This window comes from Barbatula barbatula (genome assembly GCF_947034865.1).
Source record: "Barbatula barbatula genome assembly, chromosome: 9".
In the NCBI taxonomy this organism is placed as follows: Eukaryota; Metazoa; Chordata; class Actinopteri; order Cypriniformes; family Nemacheilidae; genus Barbatula; species Barbatula barbatula.
In genome coordinates this window covers 16,851,448-16,870,996 of record NC_136772.1, presented here as the reverse complement: position 1 = coordinate 16,870,996, position 19,549 = coordinate 16,851,448, and the positions used below count along the sequence as shown (strand labels likewise).

Below are 19,549 nucleotides of genomic sequence, written 5' to 3'. Positions count from 1 at the left end.
CTGTGCATCCAGTACCTTACTGCACATGGCCCACACTTGGCTGATATGTTGCATGCCGCTACATATTTTTTTCGATATAAACTTGTCGTAATGTCGAAAATAGCACTGTTTTATTCATTCAGCAATCACATTAAGACCAGACGAAAAAAGCCTGCTAAATGCTGTTACTGTTAAGTTATCAGGGTTTGTTTGCCTCAATGTCTGCCCAAACTTGAAAAAGGCTTCAATCAACTTTAAGAGGGTGCATGGAATAACTCAAAGCATCGATTTCTTCATCGTCAAATCAATTTATTATATGCTTCAATGAATATCTCAGATGATTAGCTTAATAACCTATACAAAAAACATCACACTGTCACTGCACACAGCATTCAAAGATATTTAAAGTACAAACAACATTGTTAAAATATTTGCAGTTTATGTAGCACTTAACAGCAATGTAAAATCAAGTACACTTCATAGCACGTGTCCAGTTAGCATGCTAGGTGCTAAAACTACTAGCATAAAACACCTATCAAACATACAGTACACAACGAGTATTTGTCCTACCAGTAGCATCTCTAAGTTGATGAACACATTGTGGCTTTTGCCAGCAGTCTTTGGACAAACTCAATTGACCCAATGCTGATTTCCAATCTTTCTCCTTGGGTAGGAGAAGCACATGCTGGCACACACCTGGTACTTTGTGCCATGTGCAGTTCCAATGCCCAATCAGCTTCCTTGGTTGTTCCAGGTAGCACTGTGCTCACACCCAATAGGCTTCACTCATTTTGATCTCAAATCTTTTTAATTTAACAATGATGAGTATATATATTTTCCTCTTTTTCCTTTTTCTTCCATTTTAACTTTAACTTAACAGTCACTAGATGTTGCAGCTAGTGCGCATGTCTTGAAACATGCAGCGTATATTTCAAAACAAAGCCGTTTTATTGTTGCATAAGATACATTTTAATGGAAAAAAAAACATATACAAATCTCAATGATAATCAGTTGAGAAGAAAAATATTTGATCAGATATAAAATGTATCAGTAATAAATTAAAAATAAAACAAAAACAAAATTTAAATTAAAAGGCTTTAAACTGATTTAAAACTTATTTTTGAAAAAAAGTATTAATTGGATAATTAATTAAATAAATAAATAATTATGTGGGTGTTAAGATATTAAGATAGTACGTGGAAGATATTCTGTTACCCAGATACTTAACCACATTCAATATGGCACAGAGGTGCTTTTGTTTTTTAGGGGAATTTTCTGAGCGTAACTTTCCTTTTTTTAAGGTTGGGGATGTAAACTCTTGACTATTTATCATGGTAGTTATGTAAAAAAACAGCTGTAATATTTACTAAAATCTGGATATAATAAATAATAATCTAAATCTGGATGTTTAATATAATATTGATGCTTGTTAATAATGGGAAAATTTTGCCCTCATGTTTAGAATTACAAGCTAGAACTATCTCAAGCAAGTCTTTAATCAGCTAACACTACATTTGTTATGAATTTAAATGTTTTTTCTTTCTTTCTTTCTTCTATGGATTGTCTTCGATTTATTTCTCACTAAAATCAAAAACATTTGAGATTAAGGGCTAAATCATTTTATTACAAAGTAAAACTAATTTGCTGCATTGTTAAAAGGTAACCCATTCTGAAAAGTCTATTTACCCTTCCTGCGCCCCAGTCTCTGATCTGTCCACCCCAAAACTCAACCTTAAAGTCTGATTTCTCTGTTGATGATCAAATCATCAAAACAAACACACCCCCACTCCCATTCGCTTTCGTCAGCGCTCGACTGGACTAATGTCCGTCCTGTGCACTGCTGATTGGCTACCAGGTTGTTTTGGTACTCGGCCCGATTTTGTCTAAACAAGCGTAATCTGGAAATCGGACACCACACCTTTAACTGGCCCAAATATTATTGTTTGTTTTAGATGTAATGCAATGTGAATACACAATTTAAGGTTCAAAATCTGTGCATGTTTGTATCTCCTCTTTGCCCGCCTCTCTGAAACGCGCAGTTCCCTTTCTGGCGGTCTCAACGTTGTATCCACAGAATGGGATTTGACTTGAGAACCTATCATCTCTGACTGACTTGGGAAAAACAAATGTATTCGCCAATGAAATTTGCATGCCGGCCCTGGATATCCGGGTATAAAAGGAAGACAGCGCGCTGCATTAATTCACCTTTTGTTCTTCGGCGCCTTTACATCTGATGCTGACAACTCCACTTATATATATTTCTGGATTTCTACGACGTGGTGCAGCGGATTGTCCCTTCTTGTCAGTGACTTCCCCAGGGCGTCTCGGCAGTCACCAGAGGTTACCTTAGGCCGGGTATTACCTAAGACACTAAATTATTTTGCAATTTTGTGTCTAATACATGGGATGGGCAACTTATAACACACCAAAGACACAGAAAAACACGTATTCGCATGTATATGTGAAAAGCTTATCCATTTCAGGATGCAAGCTCAATTTTGTATTCGTGCTGTGGATATTCCTCCACCTCCATTGCCATTAAAAACTCTGTCAGTAAAGAGAAAAAAAATTATAACATAGATAAATAATAAATAGAGTGAAAATAATTTGTCAAAATATATGAACAGGATCAGACACATCTATACAAATACATCATTAATTTATTTTTCTAAATACACTTGCTTACCTTCAGTGTAGTCCATATCTGGTCTTGTAGCAACAAAAACCCAGGCCAGTCCAACCAAAAGAGCTGCAACCAGGTTTACCACAATCCAGGGCTGTAAAATCTGATGTTCTGAACCTGGGGGCCTACACAGATTTTTTAAAGAGTTACTATTACAATGCCCTAAAAATTACATTTCATGCAGTGTGTAATGTTGCTCGTCAAGTTGTAAAGCCGAAAGTGAACGAATGAAATAAAATTTGGCTTGGGAAAAAAGGAGTCGATTCTGAATCACATCAACGAGTTGTCTGTCGTTCTAATTTCAGTTCAGTAATTGCGTCATTCCGTGTAATACCCGCCTACGTTCCATTTGCAACACTGCACGCGGTAGACCAATCAGACTACTAGACCATCTGACTAAGCAGATCAGAGTGGGCTGACAGAAAGGAGGGGATTAGACAGATGAATCGCCGAACAAATCATTCAAGAAGTAAGGTAACAATAACTGCTATAACTATTAGAAAATGAAAGTTTACACCATGTATGTATGTCAACTTGTTGTTGGAACCTTTAAAAAGCCATTCTAATATTGGCAACTAACCAAAGCGTCTCATTGACTGAGGGGTAGAGATGAATTCGATCACTGGTCATCTGCTGGCTTAAAGACAGAATAAGAGCAGCGAAGTACACTTAGGAAAAAAGAGACAGTTTATCATTTTGTGAAGTTTTTCCCTCCATTGCATTAATACAATTTATTGTTTTTCCCTCACAGAAGGAAGCGAGAGCCGCTGGATCGAGAGTGAGAAATCCTCGAAGAGCCATGGAGGCTTTGGCCAGATTCACCCTGATGTGAGAGATAGTTTAGATAACCGTCACTGAACTGGTCTACTGACATCTATATTTAACACTTGATAAATTTAGCTATTAGACAAAATTCGCCTGTTCTAGTGCACCCTACAGCACAGCATTAAAAAGTGAACGTTATATTTTTGCATAGCTACGTTTTGTAACTATTAAAGGGATAGTTCATAAATATCCTTGTTGGGAAAAACACAAAGAAAGATATTTGGAAGAATGTTAGCAAATGAGATTACTGGGGCACCATTGACCACCATAGTAGAATAATTACTGTGTATTATATTTTCTGTTAAACACAAAAGATAAGATTTTAATGAATTTACGAAAACAAACAGTTCTAGGGAACCATTTTAAAGGTAGTCAATGAGTGTGATTACATGCACAAAATATACGGATATCTATAAAAAATCAGCTTTAAAATAAACCTGTTTACATGCATAGTAATAAACAGGCTAGGCAGTTTCCTCCCTGATGGAGGGAACGAGACGTTGTGTCGAGACTGACAGAATGGGGTTTCACTTGAGAACCTATCATCTCTGACTGACTTTTGAAAAATTGGCGAATGAAATTTGCATGCCGGTCTCCGCCCCGGACATCCGGGTATAAAAGGGAGCCGGAGTGCTGCATAAATTCACCTTTTGTTCTTCGGAGCCTTCGCATCCTGATGCTGAAGACTTTGATGCATTCGCATTTCTATTGCTGGTCTTACAACGTGGTGCAGCGGACTGTCCCTTATCCAGTTACTTCCCCTGGGCGTCTCGGCAATAATCCAGAGTTCTCTCTTCTAAAAGAGCAATTTCCATTCAGCGCGGCATGTCCCGCTGTGCTCGTGAGTGCAACGAACTCATCGAGGAGGGGGACGGACACAATGTCTGCCTCAGGTGTCTGGGTCTCCGGCACGCAGAGGCAGCGTTTGTGGATACGTCATGCCCGCACTGCGGGCCAATGTTGATCCAGACGTTGCAGTCACAAGTTTTCTCCCGAGAAACAGCCACCACCTCGATTGCTTCCCGTCCTGCGGCAGCAGTGGCATCAGCCCTGCCGTCCGCCTCGGCGAGCAACGAGGGTGATATGGGGATTACCGTGAGCCTCAATCCGTCAGCCACCGGCTCGCGGACCGATGCGGGATGCTGAGAAGGTTCGCTTTCTCGACGCTCCCATCTCGCAAGGCGGGCTGTTTGGTGATACAGTCAAGGACTTCTCCCAGCAGTTCTCTATGGTAAAGAAGCAGATGGAGGCGATCAAGCACATCCTGCCCCGCCGCTTTTCGACCGTCGAGGTCCCGCGCTGCGTCTGCTTCCCAGCAGCCTAACAGAATGGAGCGCCAACAGAAGCGTCTTCATGCTTCGAGAAAGGCCGGGTTCTCCAGGGGCTCCAATGGGGCCTTACGCAGGAGGGTATGGATAACGACAGGGGGGATTAGCCCCCTGTATGCCCCTTAAGAATCTGCTGATCGGGTCGTTCTGCCCTGCACGACACATATCAAGGCACTCTGTACTGCAGAAAGCACAGCCGGGCGAGAAGAGGCGTCACTTATAGCGACAGTCGCCTAGTGGTAGTGCTCTTGCCCGAGGGACCATGCTTACGAGAGGGGACAGGTCCCTTCGGATCTTCTCGTCCCATCCAGGGTCCAGACATGGGGTCCCAGAGGTCTGATCTCGGGGTGCCAGACCGTGCCTTTCTAGCCAGGGGGGAGTGGCCGTCAGAGTGTGTGCTCCGAGAGCCAAGTATGGTTGGGCCAATCGGCCGTAACTAGCAGACTTTGAAGCTCCTCTACCCTGGCTCCGCACAGTACCTGTGTGGGGAGGCTCACTGGGGAGGAAGATTTACTCCTGCTTGCCCCGCAGTCAGCTGTGCGCAAAGGCATCCGTACCGAGGAGCTCTCGGTTAGGGAGTCCCTAAGCGGCCAATGGGAGATGTGCAGGGGCAAACAGGACTCCCTGTGCCTGCCCGCACTGCTCCCAATGCGCTGGACCGCAGGGATGGAGTCGCCAACTTCTGCGGAGCGACCTGCAAAGACCACATCGGCTGTCTGATCGAGGTCGCCCGGGATATGGATGGCCCGCAGGGACACCACCCACTGCTGACTCCAGAGGCGGCATCTGGCGAGTTGCGACATCTGCCATGAACAAAAGCCACCTGACGGTTTACATACGCTAGGGCAGCTATGCTGTCTGAAGCATGTGCTTGCACCAAATGAGAGTCAGGGGCCTCTACATTGCAAGGCAAGCTGTCTTCAATCTAAGGCAATTGAATTTCTACTGCAGGCAGGGGCCCGTCCAGCCCCCCAGCACTGCCTGCCCGTTGCACACCGCACCCCAACCGAGCAGGGATGCGTCTGCAGTACCACGGCACGCCTCCCACTTGCTATAATGGGACTCCAGGGGTTAGGGTGCGCTGGTTGATAGACGTGATGGGAACACGCCCTGTGCCAGTGTGCTACGCTCTCCAGGGAACCCGACTCTGAAGCCCATGCTGAAGCGGTCTCATATGCATCAACCTGAACGGCATGATTGCCGACAAGGACGCTATATGCCCCAGGAGCGACCACTGACTGTTGCCTGACAAGGGCAAGGCCCTTGGGGAAGTCCCATTCCGGGAAAAGAGGTGCTCCGGCAGGGGACAGCATGCTCTTGTCCAGGTTGACCCGTAAGCCCAATCGGTCCAGGTGCTAGGCACATGGTCCCAGTGCCTAGGCCACAGATCCCACGAGTGCCAAGATAGGTCAGTCATCAAGATAGTTAGCATATGCACGCCCAGCTCCCGGGGGGAGTAAGGGCAGCCTCCGTGACCTTCGTGAACGTACAGGGAGGGAGGGCCAGACCTAGGGGGAGGAGGCTCTACTTGTAAGCTCGACCCTTAAGAGCAAAAACCGAGGAAACGGTCTGCTGGAGAATCGAGACATGGAGTATGTGTCCTTTGGGTCAATAACCACAAACCAATCCTGATGTCAGACGGACACCAGGATACGCCTCCACGCAGCTACCACCTTACTCAGGGGAAATTAAGTAGAGGTTGTCAACACTGACACATCTCGGCCAGAGGGACAGGATAGATTGCCCCCTTCTCCAGAAGGGTGGCGACCTCGAGCTGAAGTACAGGAGTGATCTCACCTCTGAGGATAGAGAATGTCCCAAGACTTGGGCGAGTGCCTGGCAACCAATCGCTAGGCCGAGACAGATCATCCTCACTAGGCACTGTGACTTGCTGGGGAGCTGTGACGAGGCCCCGAGACATCGTGACGGCGGAACTAGAGGGGAGATCTGCTTCATTGCCCCGTGGGGGGAGGTTCTGTGGTGGCAGCACAGCTGTCCTGCCTTGACGCCCTAGTGGGGGCCGGGTCGCGGCAGAGAGGCTGATGGCCTCAGTCTGCTATTTCATCGAAAGACTCGAAAGTCTTCGACGATGCCCAAAGCAGCCCGCGATGGGTTCATCAAGAAAGCTGACTCTCCCAATGCTTTCCATCTGCGCAGAATTGATCCAGACGTTTCTCTCTTGGACCACAAGAGTGGACATCATCAGACCCAGTGTGCGCACCGTCACCCGGTCGAGCTTTAGTCGCCTGGAGAGCGAGGTCTGTGGCGGTGCGCAGGCCCTGCATAACCACTGGGTCCTGTTTTCCCATGTCTAACCACCCCAATATCTTAGCCTGGTGGCTCTGCAGGATGGCCTTGGCATGAAGGGTGGAGGCAGCTGAAAGCCCTCGACATCAGTGATGGCGAGGGCAAACAAGCTTTGGAAGGGAGCCTTGGTTGGTGCCTCCAGGTAGCAAGTCTGTGGAAACAAGTGCACTTGTGCCACAAGAGCATGCTCTTCCTGGAATACCGACATAGCCCTTAGCTGCTCCAGAGTCGAGGGAAGTCACGGTGACTGAGCCCGTCTGCCGCGAACGAGCTGAAGGGGGCGTTCCCGGTTTTCGTGAGCTTGTCGTGCACTGCCGGGAAACTGGCACCGGGGCGGAACGCGGATCCCTCGTGTCCAGATACCAGGATTCCGGCCATGAACTGCGGGGAAGGCAGTGCAGTTCCGCCCGCTGCTCACGGCGGTCCGGGCAAGCACGCCTGACATCTCCACGTCGGGCTCGTCCTGGGCTGGACCGACCGTAGCCGGGAGCTGCAGGGAGTCCTCAGCGTCTAATGTCAGGAAATCACCATCCGATGCTGCAGCTGAAATCCTATCCTCTGCGCGCCGTAGCGTGGATCCGCTGTGAGACTGTCTGGCGATGCCCATAGGAGACAGGTTCAGTGGGCGTGATGGGGCCTGCGCCGTCCACGGCAATAATGCAACGGAGTTACGCCCACCGGGACTCCCATATCACCACCGCCGTGAGCCGTGAATATGTTAATTGTCACTTGAGTTTGCTGTACCTTCAGAGTTTATCTTAACGCTTTCATTTATCGAAACTCAGAGGGCATTTAAACATTGATGAAATTAATTCCATCAAGGAATTACGACGAGACATTATTTAATTTAAATCCACAGCTGGAGTCCTGTCATGGATTCGTAATCCGCTCTTGAATTCTTCTTCTCTACAAGATCACAGCCTGGTTTGGAAACTTCTCTGTTCAAGGAAAGAACAGATTGATTGTGTCCACAAAACAGCCATGAATCGTTGGAATAAAACAATATGAGACCATGCAGACTTATATGAACAGGCAGTGATGAGAAAGCAACGAATATCAATACCGATTCCAAACATCCCCTTTTTTGCGAATACCAGCTGCTGCCATCGGCAAAGAGACTGAGAATACCACTGTGTAAAACAAATAGACCGAAGTTTTTGTTCCTGGCTCGATAAATTGTTGAACTTAACTAAGGCCAATGTAGGAGGGGCAATCGTGATCGATCTTGCAATCTTGAAGGTGTCCTCAATCCACTTTTCGACGGAATCGCGAGGATCATGATCTTGTATGTTGTCCAAAACGAGAGGTGTGATCGACATTCAGCGCTGCACGGACCAATTGACGTATTACATTAAAGCACCACAAGAGCAGAGAGCTCTGTATGCTTTCGAATAAAATTGTGGAAGTGCATTAGAAAGAGTGGGTTGTTTATGAGAGTGTATTTATCCTTGTGCTTGTTTGTGTGTGACGCCGATCAATGTCATGAAAATTTTTTGAGAGCTTTTCAATGCGGCTGTTGAACGAAACGTCAGCCATGACTGGCTGAGGTTAGAGTAACAAAGTATATTAACGACCCTGAAATTGCTGAATCCTGAAAACAAGTGACATGCAAGTGAAGCGTGTGTAATGCAAGATTTGGTCTTCATAGCTGAACTTGCGCAGAAGTTTACATATCTCTTGTCATGTCCGCATACATGCAACAATAGTTGTTCATTTGGACATTTCTACATTAACCGCATGATTCCAGAGCAGACTTTTAAGCGTTTTTTACAATTACTTCCATTTGGGACTTTTACTACTGCGCTTTCAGACATGCTGGTAAAAAGAAAACTGAGAGAAAATCGTAAAGGCGTTTACATGCAGCACGAAATCTGAGTAATGATCAAAAACGACCTCTGCGGTTTTTGCCTAAGCCGTTTGCATTATGCATAATAGGCGTAAGACTGTGCATGTAAACGGTGCCCCATAAATCTCAGTTGCTAACATCCTTCCAAATATCTTTCTTGCTGTTCAACAGAACAGAGATATTTGTGCAGATTTGGAACAACTTGAGGGTGATTAATTCATGACAGAAGTTTCATAAACTATCCCTCTAACATGACATGGCTTACACTGTTTCTCAGAGCAGTAGGGGACATTACTAAATGCTTCCACACACCTGTCAAAGGCGGACACAGTGCTGATAGCCAGTAGGAGGTAAAGCAGAGACTGTGCTGGGTAAGCCAGACTGTGATACTGCTGAAGGAAGTTTTTAAGTGTGGTCAGCTGCTCTCCGGCAAACACATACACTACAATAATATTCCAAACTGCATATCCTGCCAGAAATCCATGAGAGAAGAGTCCAATTATCCTACAGGGTCACACAAATAAACAGTTAAATACATTAAGTGCACAATACTCAATTTCAGCATTATTATTATTTGATCAGGGTCATGATGATTGTGTCCCCCCCCAAAGTAGGCGGTCAAAACCCTGGGGTTGCAAGGTCGCAAGATGATTTCCAGAAATAATTTTTTGTATTATTAGGAATATCATATTTAATCAATAAATGTAACAAAAAATAAAAATAGTAGTTAAGTTAAAAATAGAATCATGCAAGTAAAAAGCCATCAGCCATTAGAATTAGCTGATTACATCACATTAGCAACAACATTAGGTTAGCAAGTCCATTGACAGCACCACGTTAAACATTCCCAGATGTGCACAAGATTATTTTTCAGGCTTTAAGTTCAGGATATTTTTAATTGTTGAAATGAAACGTTGGTTAATATCGACCAAAGACAACGCAGGGAGGCCAGCAGAGGAGGGCCTTCCGCAGACAGAAAGGCCATCAACCTCTGTTAAGAAAAGAGGCCGGCGTTTTCATAAAGATCACATCCATCAGCAATCAAATCAGTTTAATGAAATTTGACCATCTGTAGTAATAGTTCATGGTTAATGTATAACAACAAGCAAAATCCTGAGTAAGTAACTATTAAGTAATATTATTAGAATGTGTTAATTTTTGTTGTCATTATGCAAGCGTTTGGATAGACCTAATAAGCACATGTGCACAGTTGCGTCCAATGTTTGTATACTTGAGCCACCTGCGAGGATAGTAGGGGTCTCAAGTCCCTGGCACTGTTATTTGGGGGAATTTACACATTATTGTGCTTTATCACAATGATTGGAGTAGAGAACTAGAGTTTAGTTTATACTTTACACTACTTGTGACCATTTTCTTAAAGGGATAGTTCACCCAAAAATTACTTTCTTCTGCAAAAGAAAAAATACGATATTTTGAAGAATATTGGTAACTGAAACCACTGCGGTATCCATTGACTTGCATTGGTTTTGTATCCATACAATAGAAGTGAATGGGTACCGCCGTTGTTGGGTTACCAAGATATATATTTTTGCAGAAGGAAAGATATTCATAGAGATTTGAAATGACAAGATGGTGTGTAAATTATGACAGATTCTCATTCTGGGGTGAAATATCACTTAAACAGACTCACCTGAAGCCGCTGTGGACTCTCATGGCAACATCTCGTGTATTCCACATAGGTCTCACCTGCATATACTCCTCCAGCTGTTCATTGGCTAAGTCCAAACGATTGGTTGCTTGGAACCGTTCTGGTAAGAGGTAATATTTTGTGACATACTGTGCTCAAACCCCTATAGTCTACCCTTTACTGGCTAGATTTTAAATATTGAATGATATAGCCACAGGACAAATAAAGAGACCACTCCAGTTTTGCTCTTAATCAACATTTCTGCATGTTGTGCCCAGTCCAGGTCTGTTGAATTTTAACAGAAACAAACCTCTGGAATGACATAGCAAAGTGAAATACACATGAGATTTGTGAAAGAAATCATTACTGACCAGAAGTCAAATCGGTTACAGTTCCTCTATTACATACAGTATTTTTACAGCAGAATTCTGTAAAAATATAAACATTTATCGTTTCTTTTCTAAAATTTCCTGACTACATCTAATCTGTTAATACTGCGGTGTGATTTTTTGGGGGAAATCTATTGAAAGAAATATACTACTGTAGATACTACTGTATGTCTTCAGCGAGACCTTGCATAATGAAGTGTTATGTGTTAAGTGTACACCCCTTGCAGGGAATTCCCCATGTTGTTTCTACAGTAGCCCTAAATGGAAAAACTGCTCTACAGAGTGCATTTCGTAACAAAATTTTCTCATTCAGGAATCACAATACCAGAAAGCTGTTAAATTAGTAAAATCTAGATATTTCACTGAAGTTATAAACAAGAACTGTCACAAACCTAAAACTCTTTTTAATATTATTAATGCTACTCTTAAGTAAAAAGAAACAAGTCTAGATCCCACTATTTTAGCTAATTTTAGACCTATTTCAAATCTGTCCTTTATTAAAACAATTATGGAGAAAACTGTTCTTGAACAATTGCAAACATATTTAGCTGATAATATGAGCTTTGAAGTTTTTCAATCTGGGTTCATGAAACATCATTCCACCGAGACTGCTCTGTTGAAGGTTTTAAATGATTTGCTTGTAATATGTGACTCAGGCGACTATGCTGCGCTGGTGCTGTTAGATCTTACTGCCGCCTTCGAATGGGTTGATCATGCTATTCTTGTTGGTCGTCTCGAACAGTGTGCAGGCATTACAGGCAGAGCTCTGAACTGGTTTAAATCATACCTTGCAAACTATCACTATAGGTGACTATTCCTCTAAAAGTGCTGTCTTAACATGTGGGGTTCCCCAATGATAAATTTGTCTCCCATTATATTTTATTTATATATGCTCCCATTGGGTTCTATTTTTAGAAAATATGGACTGTCTTTTCACTGTTATGTGGATGATACGCAAATGTATCTGCCTATTAAGAGAAAGTTGTCGATGCCATGTCTGTCTGATGTGAGGGCATGGTTATCGCTAAACTTTCTAAATTTCAAATGACAATAAAACCGAAATCACTGTATTCGGACCTTCAGATTCTGTGGCTGCCCCAATATAAATCTTGGTGGGCTATCCACTTGGGTCAAGCACCATGTAAAAAATCTGGGTGTTATCTTTGATGAACACTTGAAGTTTTATGGGCAGATAAATGTAGTGGTAAAATCATCCTTTTTCCAGCTGAAACTCCTGTCAAAGGTTAAGACTTTTCTCTCATTTAAAAAATCTTGAGAAAGTAATTCATGCTTTCACTATGTCAAGACTAGACTATTGTAACTCACTATTTTAGTCACTCTTCAATGTCCCGTCTACAACTGGTCCATAATGCAGCAGCTAGATTTTTAACTGTGACTCGTAAATGTGCTCATATCACTCCTGTTTTAAGATCTCTGCATTGGTTGCCTGTGTGCCACAGAGTAGATTTAAAAATTTTGCTTATTGTTTTGAAATTGTTGAATGGTTTGGGTCCCTCTTACATTTTTGATCTACAGTATTTGTTGGATGAAAGACTTGTAGATCTCTCTTCGGTCTTCAAACGATCAGACTCTGTCTATTCCTAAAATGAATAGAAAGCGCAGGGGTTTCCGAGCCTTCTCTTTTGTTGCCCCTCAACTTTGGAATGCATTGCCCATGAAAATAAAAAAATGCTTGTTTGCAATTCGCAACCTCACCAATACCTCTTAAACTTAGAGAATGGTCCTTTAATTAATGATATCTCCCTTGAAGCATACATTTTTCATTTTGAAACTCACTTTTTTTCTCTATAAAAACTTTTCCAATGGGATGGCTGTGACCCAGAGGGGCAGAGAATAGAGAATGCAGAGAAATCGGTGCATGCGAATCAGTGATGATATCATCTTCCTTCACACTTAGCTCATTATGGGATTGGTTCTCCAACATTTTAGCCTTCCTTCACAAAGAAATGACTATTAACAAGTAAAGAATTTTAAATGTTATCACAATTGCTTTGATTACAGAAGTTGAACCTTCTAGATTTATGGAACACGTTCATCTTTTATATTAACATATATGTTCAGTTCTTCATTTTTAGCTTTTGTCTCTCACCTTTTTTTCTTGCTTTTTTTGGTAACCTCTTCACCATGTGTTTGGGGATCTTGAACATCTCCGTTTGTGAGGTCTTGCTTTTCACCATGTTCTTACAGAAAAATGATTAGCAGAACAATTTGTAATGGCAAAAGAGCACAAACAATCCCTAAAATGTAATGATAACATAAGTTGTTTACCTAAAGTATGTGCTTTCTTCTTTTTCTTTTTCTTCTGTGGTGGATTGTCCTGAGGCTCTGGGGTCAGAGTCTCTCTGCATTCAGACTGCCTGTGACTCTCAACACATTCCATTTCTAAAGCTTGTTCTGTCCCCCCAAATATTTAGGAAACATGATAAATTACATGCTACAATAACACTTAATACTAACAACACAGCCTGTTTGCCACATATTGGTATTAAATGTGTATGTGTTACCTGCAGAAGTAGCTGTTAGACCATTAATACACACACACTGTTGTGTACCAGAAGTACATAAATACATAATACATGTTTTTTAATCCCATTTCAAATCTTATTTATTTTTAGAAAAATAATTACCTGCTGGTGGTTCCTCCACTTCATTGATGTCTTTCTTGACATTCTTTTTCTTATGCTTGACACTTGGCATGTTGTCTAAAGGGCACATAAGGTCTTTGAATACTTTCTGTTGGATAACCTAAATTAATGAACTGACTATTTAAACTTTCTGTTTCGGTAGTTATTCAATATTTCATAATTTCCTTGGTGTTTTGACTTCACATGCCCAATATCAATACCTACGCTCATTTTGTAAGTAGCTTTGGATAAAAACATCTGCGAAAGGCTGTGTAAATATCAGGACTGAATAAAGTCAGAGAAACAACAATGTGCGCCATATTCTTTCTAGCTCATGTAAACCAAGTCTGATAGTGTGTTGTGTGAGTATACAACTTGTGAGTGAACATGTTGCTTTAAATGAGCTCATGCTGAATATAGCTAATTCCTGTTAGAAGATTATGAGTAAATTTGTGTAAATGACACTGATCTGCTCCTTTCTGCCTGACAGGGACATACAACCTAATTGCTTTGGTCCCAAAGTCTGTTTTCTCATGTCAGGTGTTAGGCTAATTATTTTCACCCGTTGTGCATGTGGTTGGTGGATATTGTTCGATGTTGTTTAACATAATTTCTAATAAGTTTAACATAACGTGTAATACATTTTCTGTGTATAGATAGGATCTACTGTAATTGTGTAATGTATTTTGCACGTTCTAGGGACAATAAAAAAAGTAAAAAAAGTGATTGTTGAACCACATTTTATTACACTTTTGTGTGGTGTGGAGGTGGAAACTTCTTAGGGCCAATTATCTAGTGTTTAGTTCCAAACAAAATGTTTATTGTACACATACATTTCCAGAACTTTATTAATAATAAGCACAAAGTGTGTTCATTATGAATATGAACCTTTCAATTTGAGAACGATAAAGAGAAGAGCTAATTAATCCAATTTCTCAGCAAATCAGGCATACAGTTTATTTAAGTATAGCCTTCTGCAGTTGTTGGAACATATGATAGGCAGTGTGTGATATATAAGGTTTGTAACAACTGAAAACCTTTAATCACATAGTTCCTCTAAATAATCAGAGGATAGTTCACAATAATCTTTAAGAAGAAATCATGGCTGCATTAAACAGCAGCAGAAGAAAGACAAAGACAACCACCAAGAAATTTTGACCATTTCTCTTTAAAACCCAACATTTTTACTTCGAATAAAATGTGAAGTAACTTTAATTCCCCAATCCAGCAACAAACATGCATGAAACAACCACTTGCCCATAATATATATTTTTTATTCTTTACTTTATTAATATATGTTCAATCATTTAATTTTCATTGTACTGTATTTTTAATGAATTTAGTTTAGTAATTATTAATAAAATATATATATATATAAAATATATGATTATTCCAGCGCACTCGTAGATCTACATTGATTTTCAAGTGCTACTTAATTTACAAAGCTTTTGGGAAACAGACCGTAATATTAAGATGCTTTTGGGAAACGCACCTGGCTAGTGTCTAATAATATAACGATTTGTATTTTATTTATGTTGACATTTATTCATATTATTATTTTATTGCATACTAATTTTATCACAGTGTTTTATGATTGCTTACACACTAAAATTTGGGAAACTGACCATATTGTAAACCATGGGTTTACAATGATAGTCTGGGCACCCAATTTGGACACCCATCAGCTTTCCTTTAGCTCAGTGGTAAGAGCATTGTGTTAACAAACGCAAGGTTTTTGGTTCGATCCCAGGGGATTGCAGATACCATTGTAAAATGTATGGGATAATGCAATGTAAGTTGCTTTGGATAAAAGCATCTGCCAAATGCGTAAAAATGTAAATCAATAATATTTGGTACCACTCATTATGTTCCGTGTTTGAACAATGTCTTGTTTGCTGTCCTGTGATGTGCTATAAAATCTATTTTTACTGATCTAAATACAAGTAGGATTTGGGGTTGAGAATGTAGAGGGGAAGGTGCCCCATATTTACAGAGAAACAAGGGAGAGCTGTGCAAAGTTAGGTCCTTAAAACACGGCCCACAATTCGTAATTTTTTGACAGACAAGACAACATTGTCACAGCAGATGAGCAAAGAGATGCAGAGCAGATAAGATACATTATCATCTGGGACAATGTATCTTTTCACCGAGCTGCTCTGGTCCAAAACTGGTTTTGTGATCATCCACAGTTTCTCTCCAATACCTCCCACCATACTCTCCTTTCCTTAACCCCATTGTAAGGTTTATGACAGGGGTGCCCAAACTACGGCTCGGGGACCGAATGTGGCCCGCTCACAGATTTGGACCGCCCTCTGAACAATGCTTTGAGACATTAAATTTTTTCTTTTTAAATATACGGTTTTATTTGGTCTATATTTGATAATAAATGTTGGCTTTCAGACTCAAATGTCCCTAAGTTATTAACAATAATTTGTTACAGTAATTATGCTTTTTTTGTCTCCAAAAATGTTTTTGTTCGTATACTATATTGTATTTAGTGTGTTCTGATTTTCAGTGAACAATGAAGTGAATGGTTCCCTTTCCGTCGGTCTCGCGACGTTGTGCCGAGACTGACCGAATGGGATTTGACTTGAGAACCTATCATCTCCAATTGTGTCAGACTGTCCTACCTTCAGGAAGGCCAGAGAACAACCTCTCTACCTCCACGCTCAAGGTGTTTGAATTGTGGACGCCATAACTTTGGTGTACCAATCCCAAGACACGTGCTCACTGGCTGTGAGGGCTCACTCCATCCTCGTGCCTTTAGCAATCGTACAAAACTGTAATTAAACGATTTGTTGAATTTAGTTGTATGTTAATTTTATTAAATAAACAATTAGTTAAAAGTGGCCTGTAGATTAGTCGCATTTAAAGAAACAATATGGGACACAGACATCTAGCGGTTGAGCTTGGTATCGCAGTCTACATTTAAAAAAATTGGAGAGGCAAGTTTAGCCAAGTAACGGTTCTTCCTTGGTTTCTTTAGCGTTAGCCATATTCGGAACATCAGACTCCAAAGCAATTGTGTTGATAAGTGATAAAATGTCATCAGTACTTCCTTATATCAATTCGAGCCCGAATCTGATCCGTAAAATGAAGATGATCAAGCAGACTTGAGTAGGATGAAAAGGATTGAGTAATGCGATCAATAAAAGGAAGGAAGGAGGCGGGAACCGAAATAAACAAACTTAAAATGCTCCCTCACGGTCGACTGCCGGCCATACGAACATAACACAACATAAAGTCCAGGTCTTGTCCTCTCTCGCACTTCCCTGTTATCGCTCCTCTCTTTTGCTTCCGGAGCTCCTCCGTGAGAGATGCAAGACTGGTGCAGGCACAGCTGATGCTCTTATCACTCACGTGACTGGCCTTGCGCCTTTCCCTCACGGCTCTCGTCCACAGATTGGTATGGTTTTTATTAAAAATACATTATGTTAAATAGTTAAAAACTACAGCTAACTGTTTTACCTTTGATATACAATGTCATAAAGACTATAAACAAACAACCATCTACATCATACAGAGTTTGTGTGAGAGAGAAGTAAGCTTGCTTTACATCAGGGAATGGTAACATAATAAATAACACGCACGCTTTGGCCCTTCTTGATCAACCAGTGGTACGCCATGTCTCGTCGCGACTCAACAAAGACAATAAACCTAGTTATAAACAAGTCATTTGTTGCCTCTAGTTGAAACATAATTACTGATTATTAGGACCTATGTTGTCTTTTTTCATGTTGCGCGTGTCTGCATTTGCAGATCACACAAAGAAACAACATGGGCTACAAACACACGACAAACTAAATTCACGTTATTGCGTAACAATGTCTTTTACAATGAAAATATACTTACAGGCTGTGAATCTGAAGCGCCAGACTGTCCTTGCGAAATTGTAATGGTTTTAAACAAAAGCATTTGTGCACAGTCAGCCTTGATCTCTCCCAGGTTTGTGAAGCAATCATCTGTGAAATGCGCAGCCAACACTTGAATATTCAGATTGTACTGTTCTATAACAGTACTTTTAGTAGTAAATAAAATGTAACCATTCGCTTTTAGTTGTTTCATCTTCTGGAAAGGCAAACAAAGTCTTTCTTTGCAACGAAACACAGCGTCTCCACAACATGGCTGCGGCGACGATACAATGAGATTAATAAGTACGCCCACCTTACTTGCATATACATTTGGGCAGTCTGAGTCAAGTCATACCACAAAATAACGTACATGCGTGGGTGTGTGGTTACACGAGGCGTTTCAGGCAAGCCTGGGTGAACATTCGCTTTTAGGTAGAATGCTTATTTTATTCAAACACATTTATTTTTACAATTTTACGTGTCTAATACATGCATGTTTCTTATAATGTTATAGGCAACTTATAACACTCCAAAGACACAGAAAAACATGTATTCGCGCCATATGACCCCTTTAATATATAAAGATAAGCACATAAGATTACACTTAAATTAACCATTTTGGGGTATTCCTGGTAATATGGATTTAAGATGGCAAACACTTGTTTGTTTATACTCTAATGATCTACATTACAGTATATTATTTAAGAATGTGCTGCGTCTTGTGTGCCTTCATGAAAGCAACAGACAATGACATGTTGTTATTATGCTAATTTGCTTATTTCCAGGAATAGACGGATAACAATGTAAACAAACGTTAGTACACATAGGCACTTTTATGACCCCAACCTAACTTGCGGTACAAATTCACAAACAATAGAGTGCCTGTAGATTATTTCTGATGATCCATCCAAAGAAACCGAGAAGAACCCTTAAATAGCTAAACTTGTCTCTCAAATATTTTTAATTTAGACTCCGATACCAAGGTCAACCGCTAGATGTCAATGTACCATATGGTTTGTTTAAATGCAACCAAATATAGGACCCATCAACAAATAGTTTATTTAATAAAATGAATATACAACAAATTCAACAAATCAATCATTTAATATAATTACTATACAGTAAAATAGTATATAAAATGTATATTAACATACATTCATTAAATAATAAAGTTATATTATTAGACACTAGCCAAACAAGTTAACTGAGGGTCAGGCGCACGGTCTGATGAAACGGTCTTCAAGCTAAATAAAAATTGTAATCACACTTATGTAATGTAATGTGAACCACACAGTAAACAGTATGTTATGTACCGGCATGTCACCACCACACCACTACTGTATGTTTATGTAAATTCAACATGTGATCACAATCCAAATATAATACATCTCATTATACTAGATTAAAACCAGGTCACATGGTCACAATAATGTATGTAAACACATCAACTGTGCTAGATACAGTAGCACAATAGAAGTCCTCAACGGTGTTCATAACAGTACGACATGATGAAAGACTACCAAACATATCTAAAATTCATACTTCATCAGAAATACTCTGAAAGAAACTGAGGGCATCATTAAAGATAATTTTTTGTTACCAAAACAACTTTGTTCAGCCCATCATCAACACAAGGCACACATCATATTACACATGTTCACAAACATGAGATATCATACTCAGTTTGAGTGGTGTAACTTACAGTTTGTTTTCCTCTCATTATCGTCAAGCAGGAGTTGTGGAGCAGGAGCTGTTGGTGTGAGAGGAGGAAAAGAATCTTGACTGTCTAATCCTGGGTTTAATCCTCAAAGATGTGCATCTGCCAAAGGAAGGAATTAGTGTGGCACAGATCGGTGAGTGGGGACATACTGAGAAAACAACATTTACGAGACAAATCCTTATATACACTCCATTAACCACAGCAATTGCATGAAAATACACTTATCCAGCATCCTGGATATTTTACTATAAATAAACACACACAAACCAATTGAAACAAATAAGCCTAATGTAGGGTTTATAGCTTATTTGAGACATGCGGGCAGGAT

The 19,549-nt window shown here is 40.9% G+C and overlaps 1 protein-coding gene across 3 annotated transcripts; it reads right to left on the bottom strand.

The window, feature by feature from the left end:
* Positions 1-273: 273 nt before the first annotated feature.
* Positions 274-19,285, bottom strand: tmem237a (transmembrane protein 237a). 3 transcript variants are annotated; one of them, XM_079465190.1, is made up of 12 exons: positions 19,204-19,285; positions 16,281-16,430; positions 13,654-13,728; positions 13,295-13,420; positions 13,116-13,206; positions 12,803-12,960; positions 10,620-10,737; positions 9,281-9,472; positions 3,412-3,485; positions 3,243-3,330; positions 2,666-2,787; positions 274-2,526 (listed from the first exon to the last, which is right to left on the bottom strand). In XM_079465190.1, the coding sequence occupies exons 3-12, from the start codon at positions 13,721-13,723 to the stop codon at positions 2,459-2,461; spliced, it is 1,107 nt and encodes a 368-aa protein (XP_079321316.1). In that variant the 5' UTR covers positions 13,724-13,728; positions 16,281-16,430; positions 19,204-19,285; the 3' UTR covers positions 274-2,458. The 3 variants fall into 3 exon arrangements, with proteins under 3 accessions (XP_079321316.1, XP_079321317.1, XP_079321315.1); XM_079465191.1 differs by having other exon boundaries at positions 16,281-16,411; positions 19,204-19,263; XM_079465189.1 differs by lacking the exon at positions 16,281-16,430 and having other exon boundaries at positions 19,204-19,283.
* Positions 19,286-19,549: the final 264 nt, after the last annotated feature.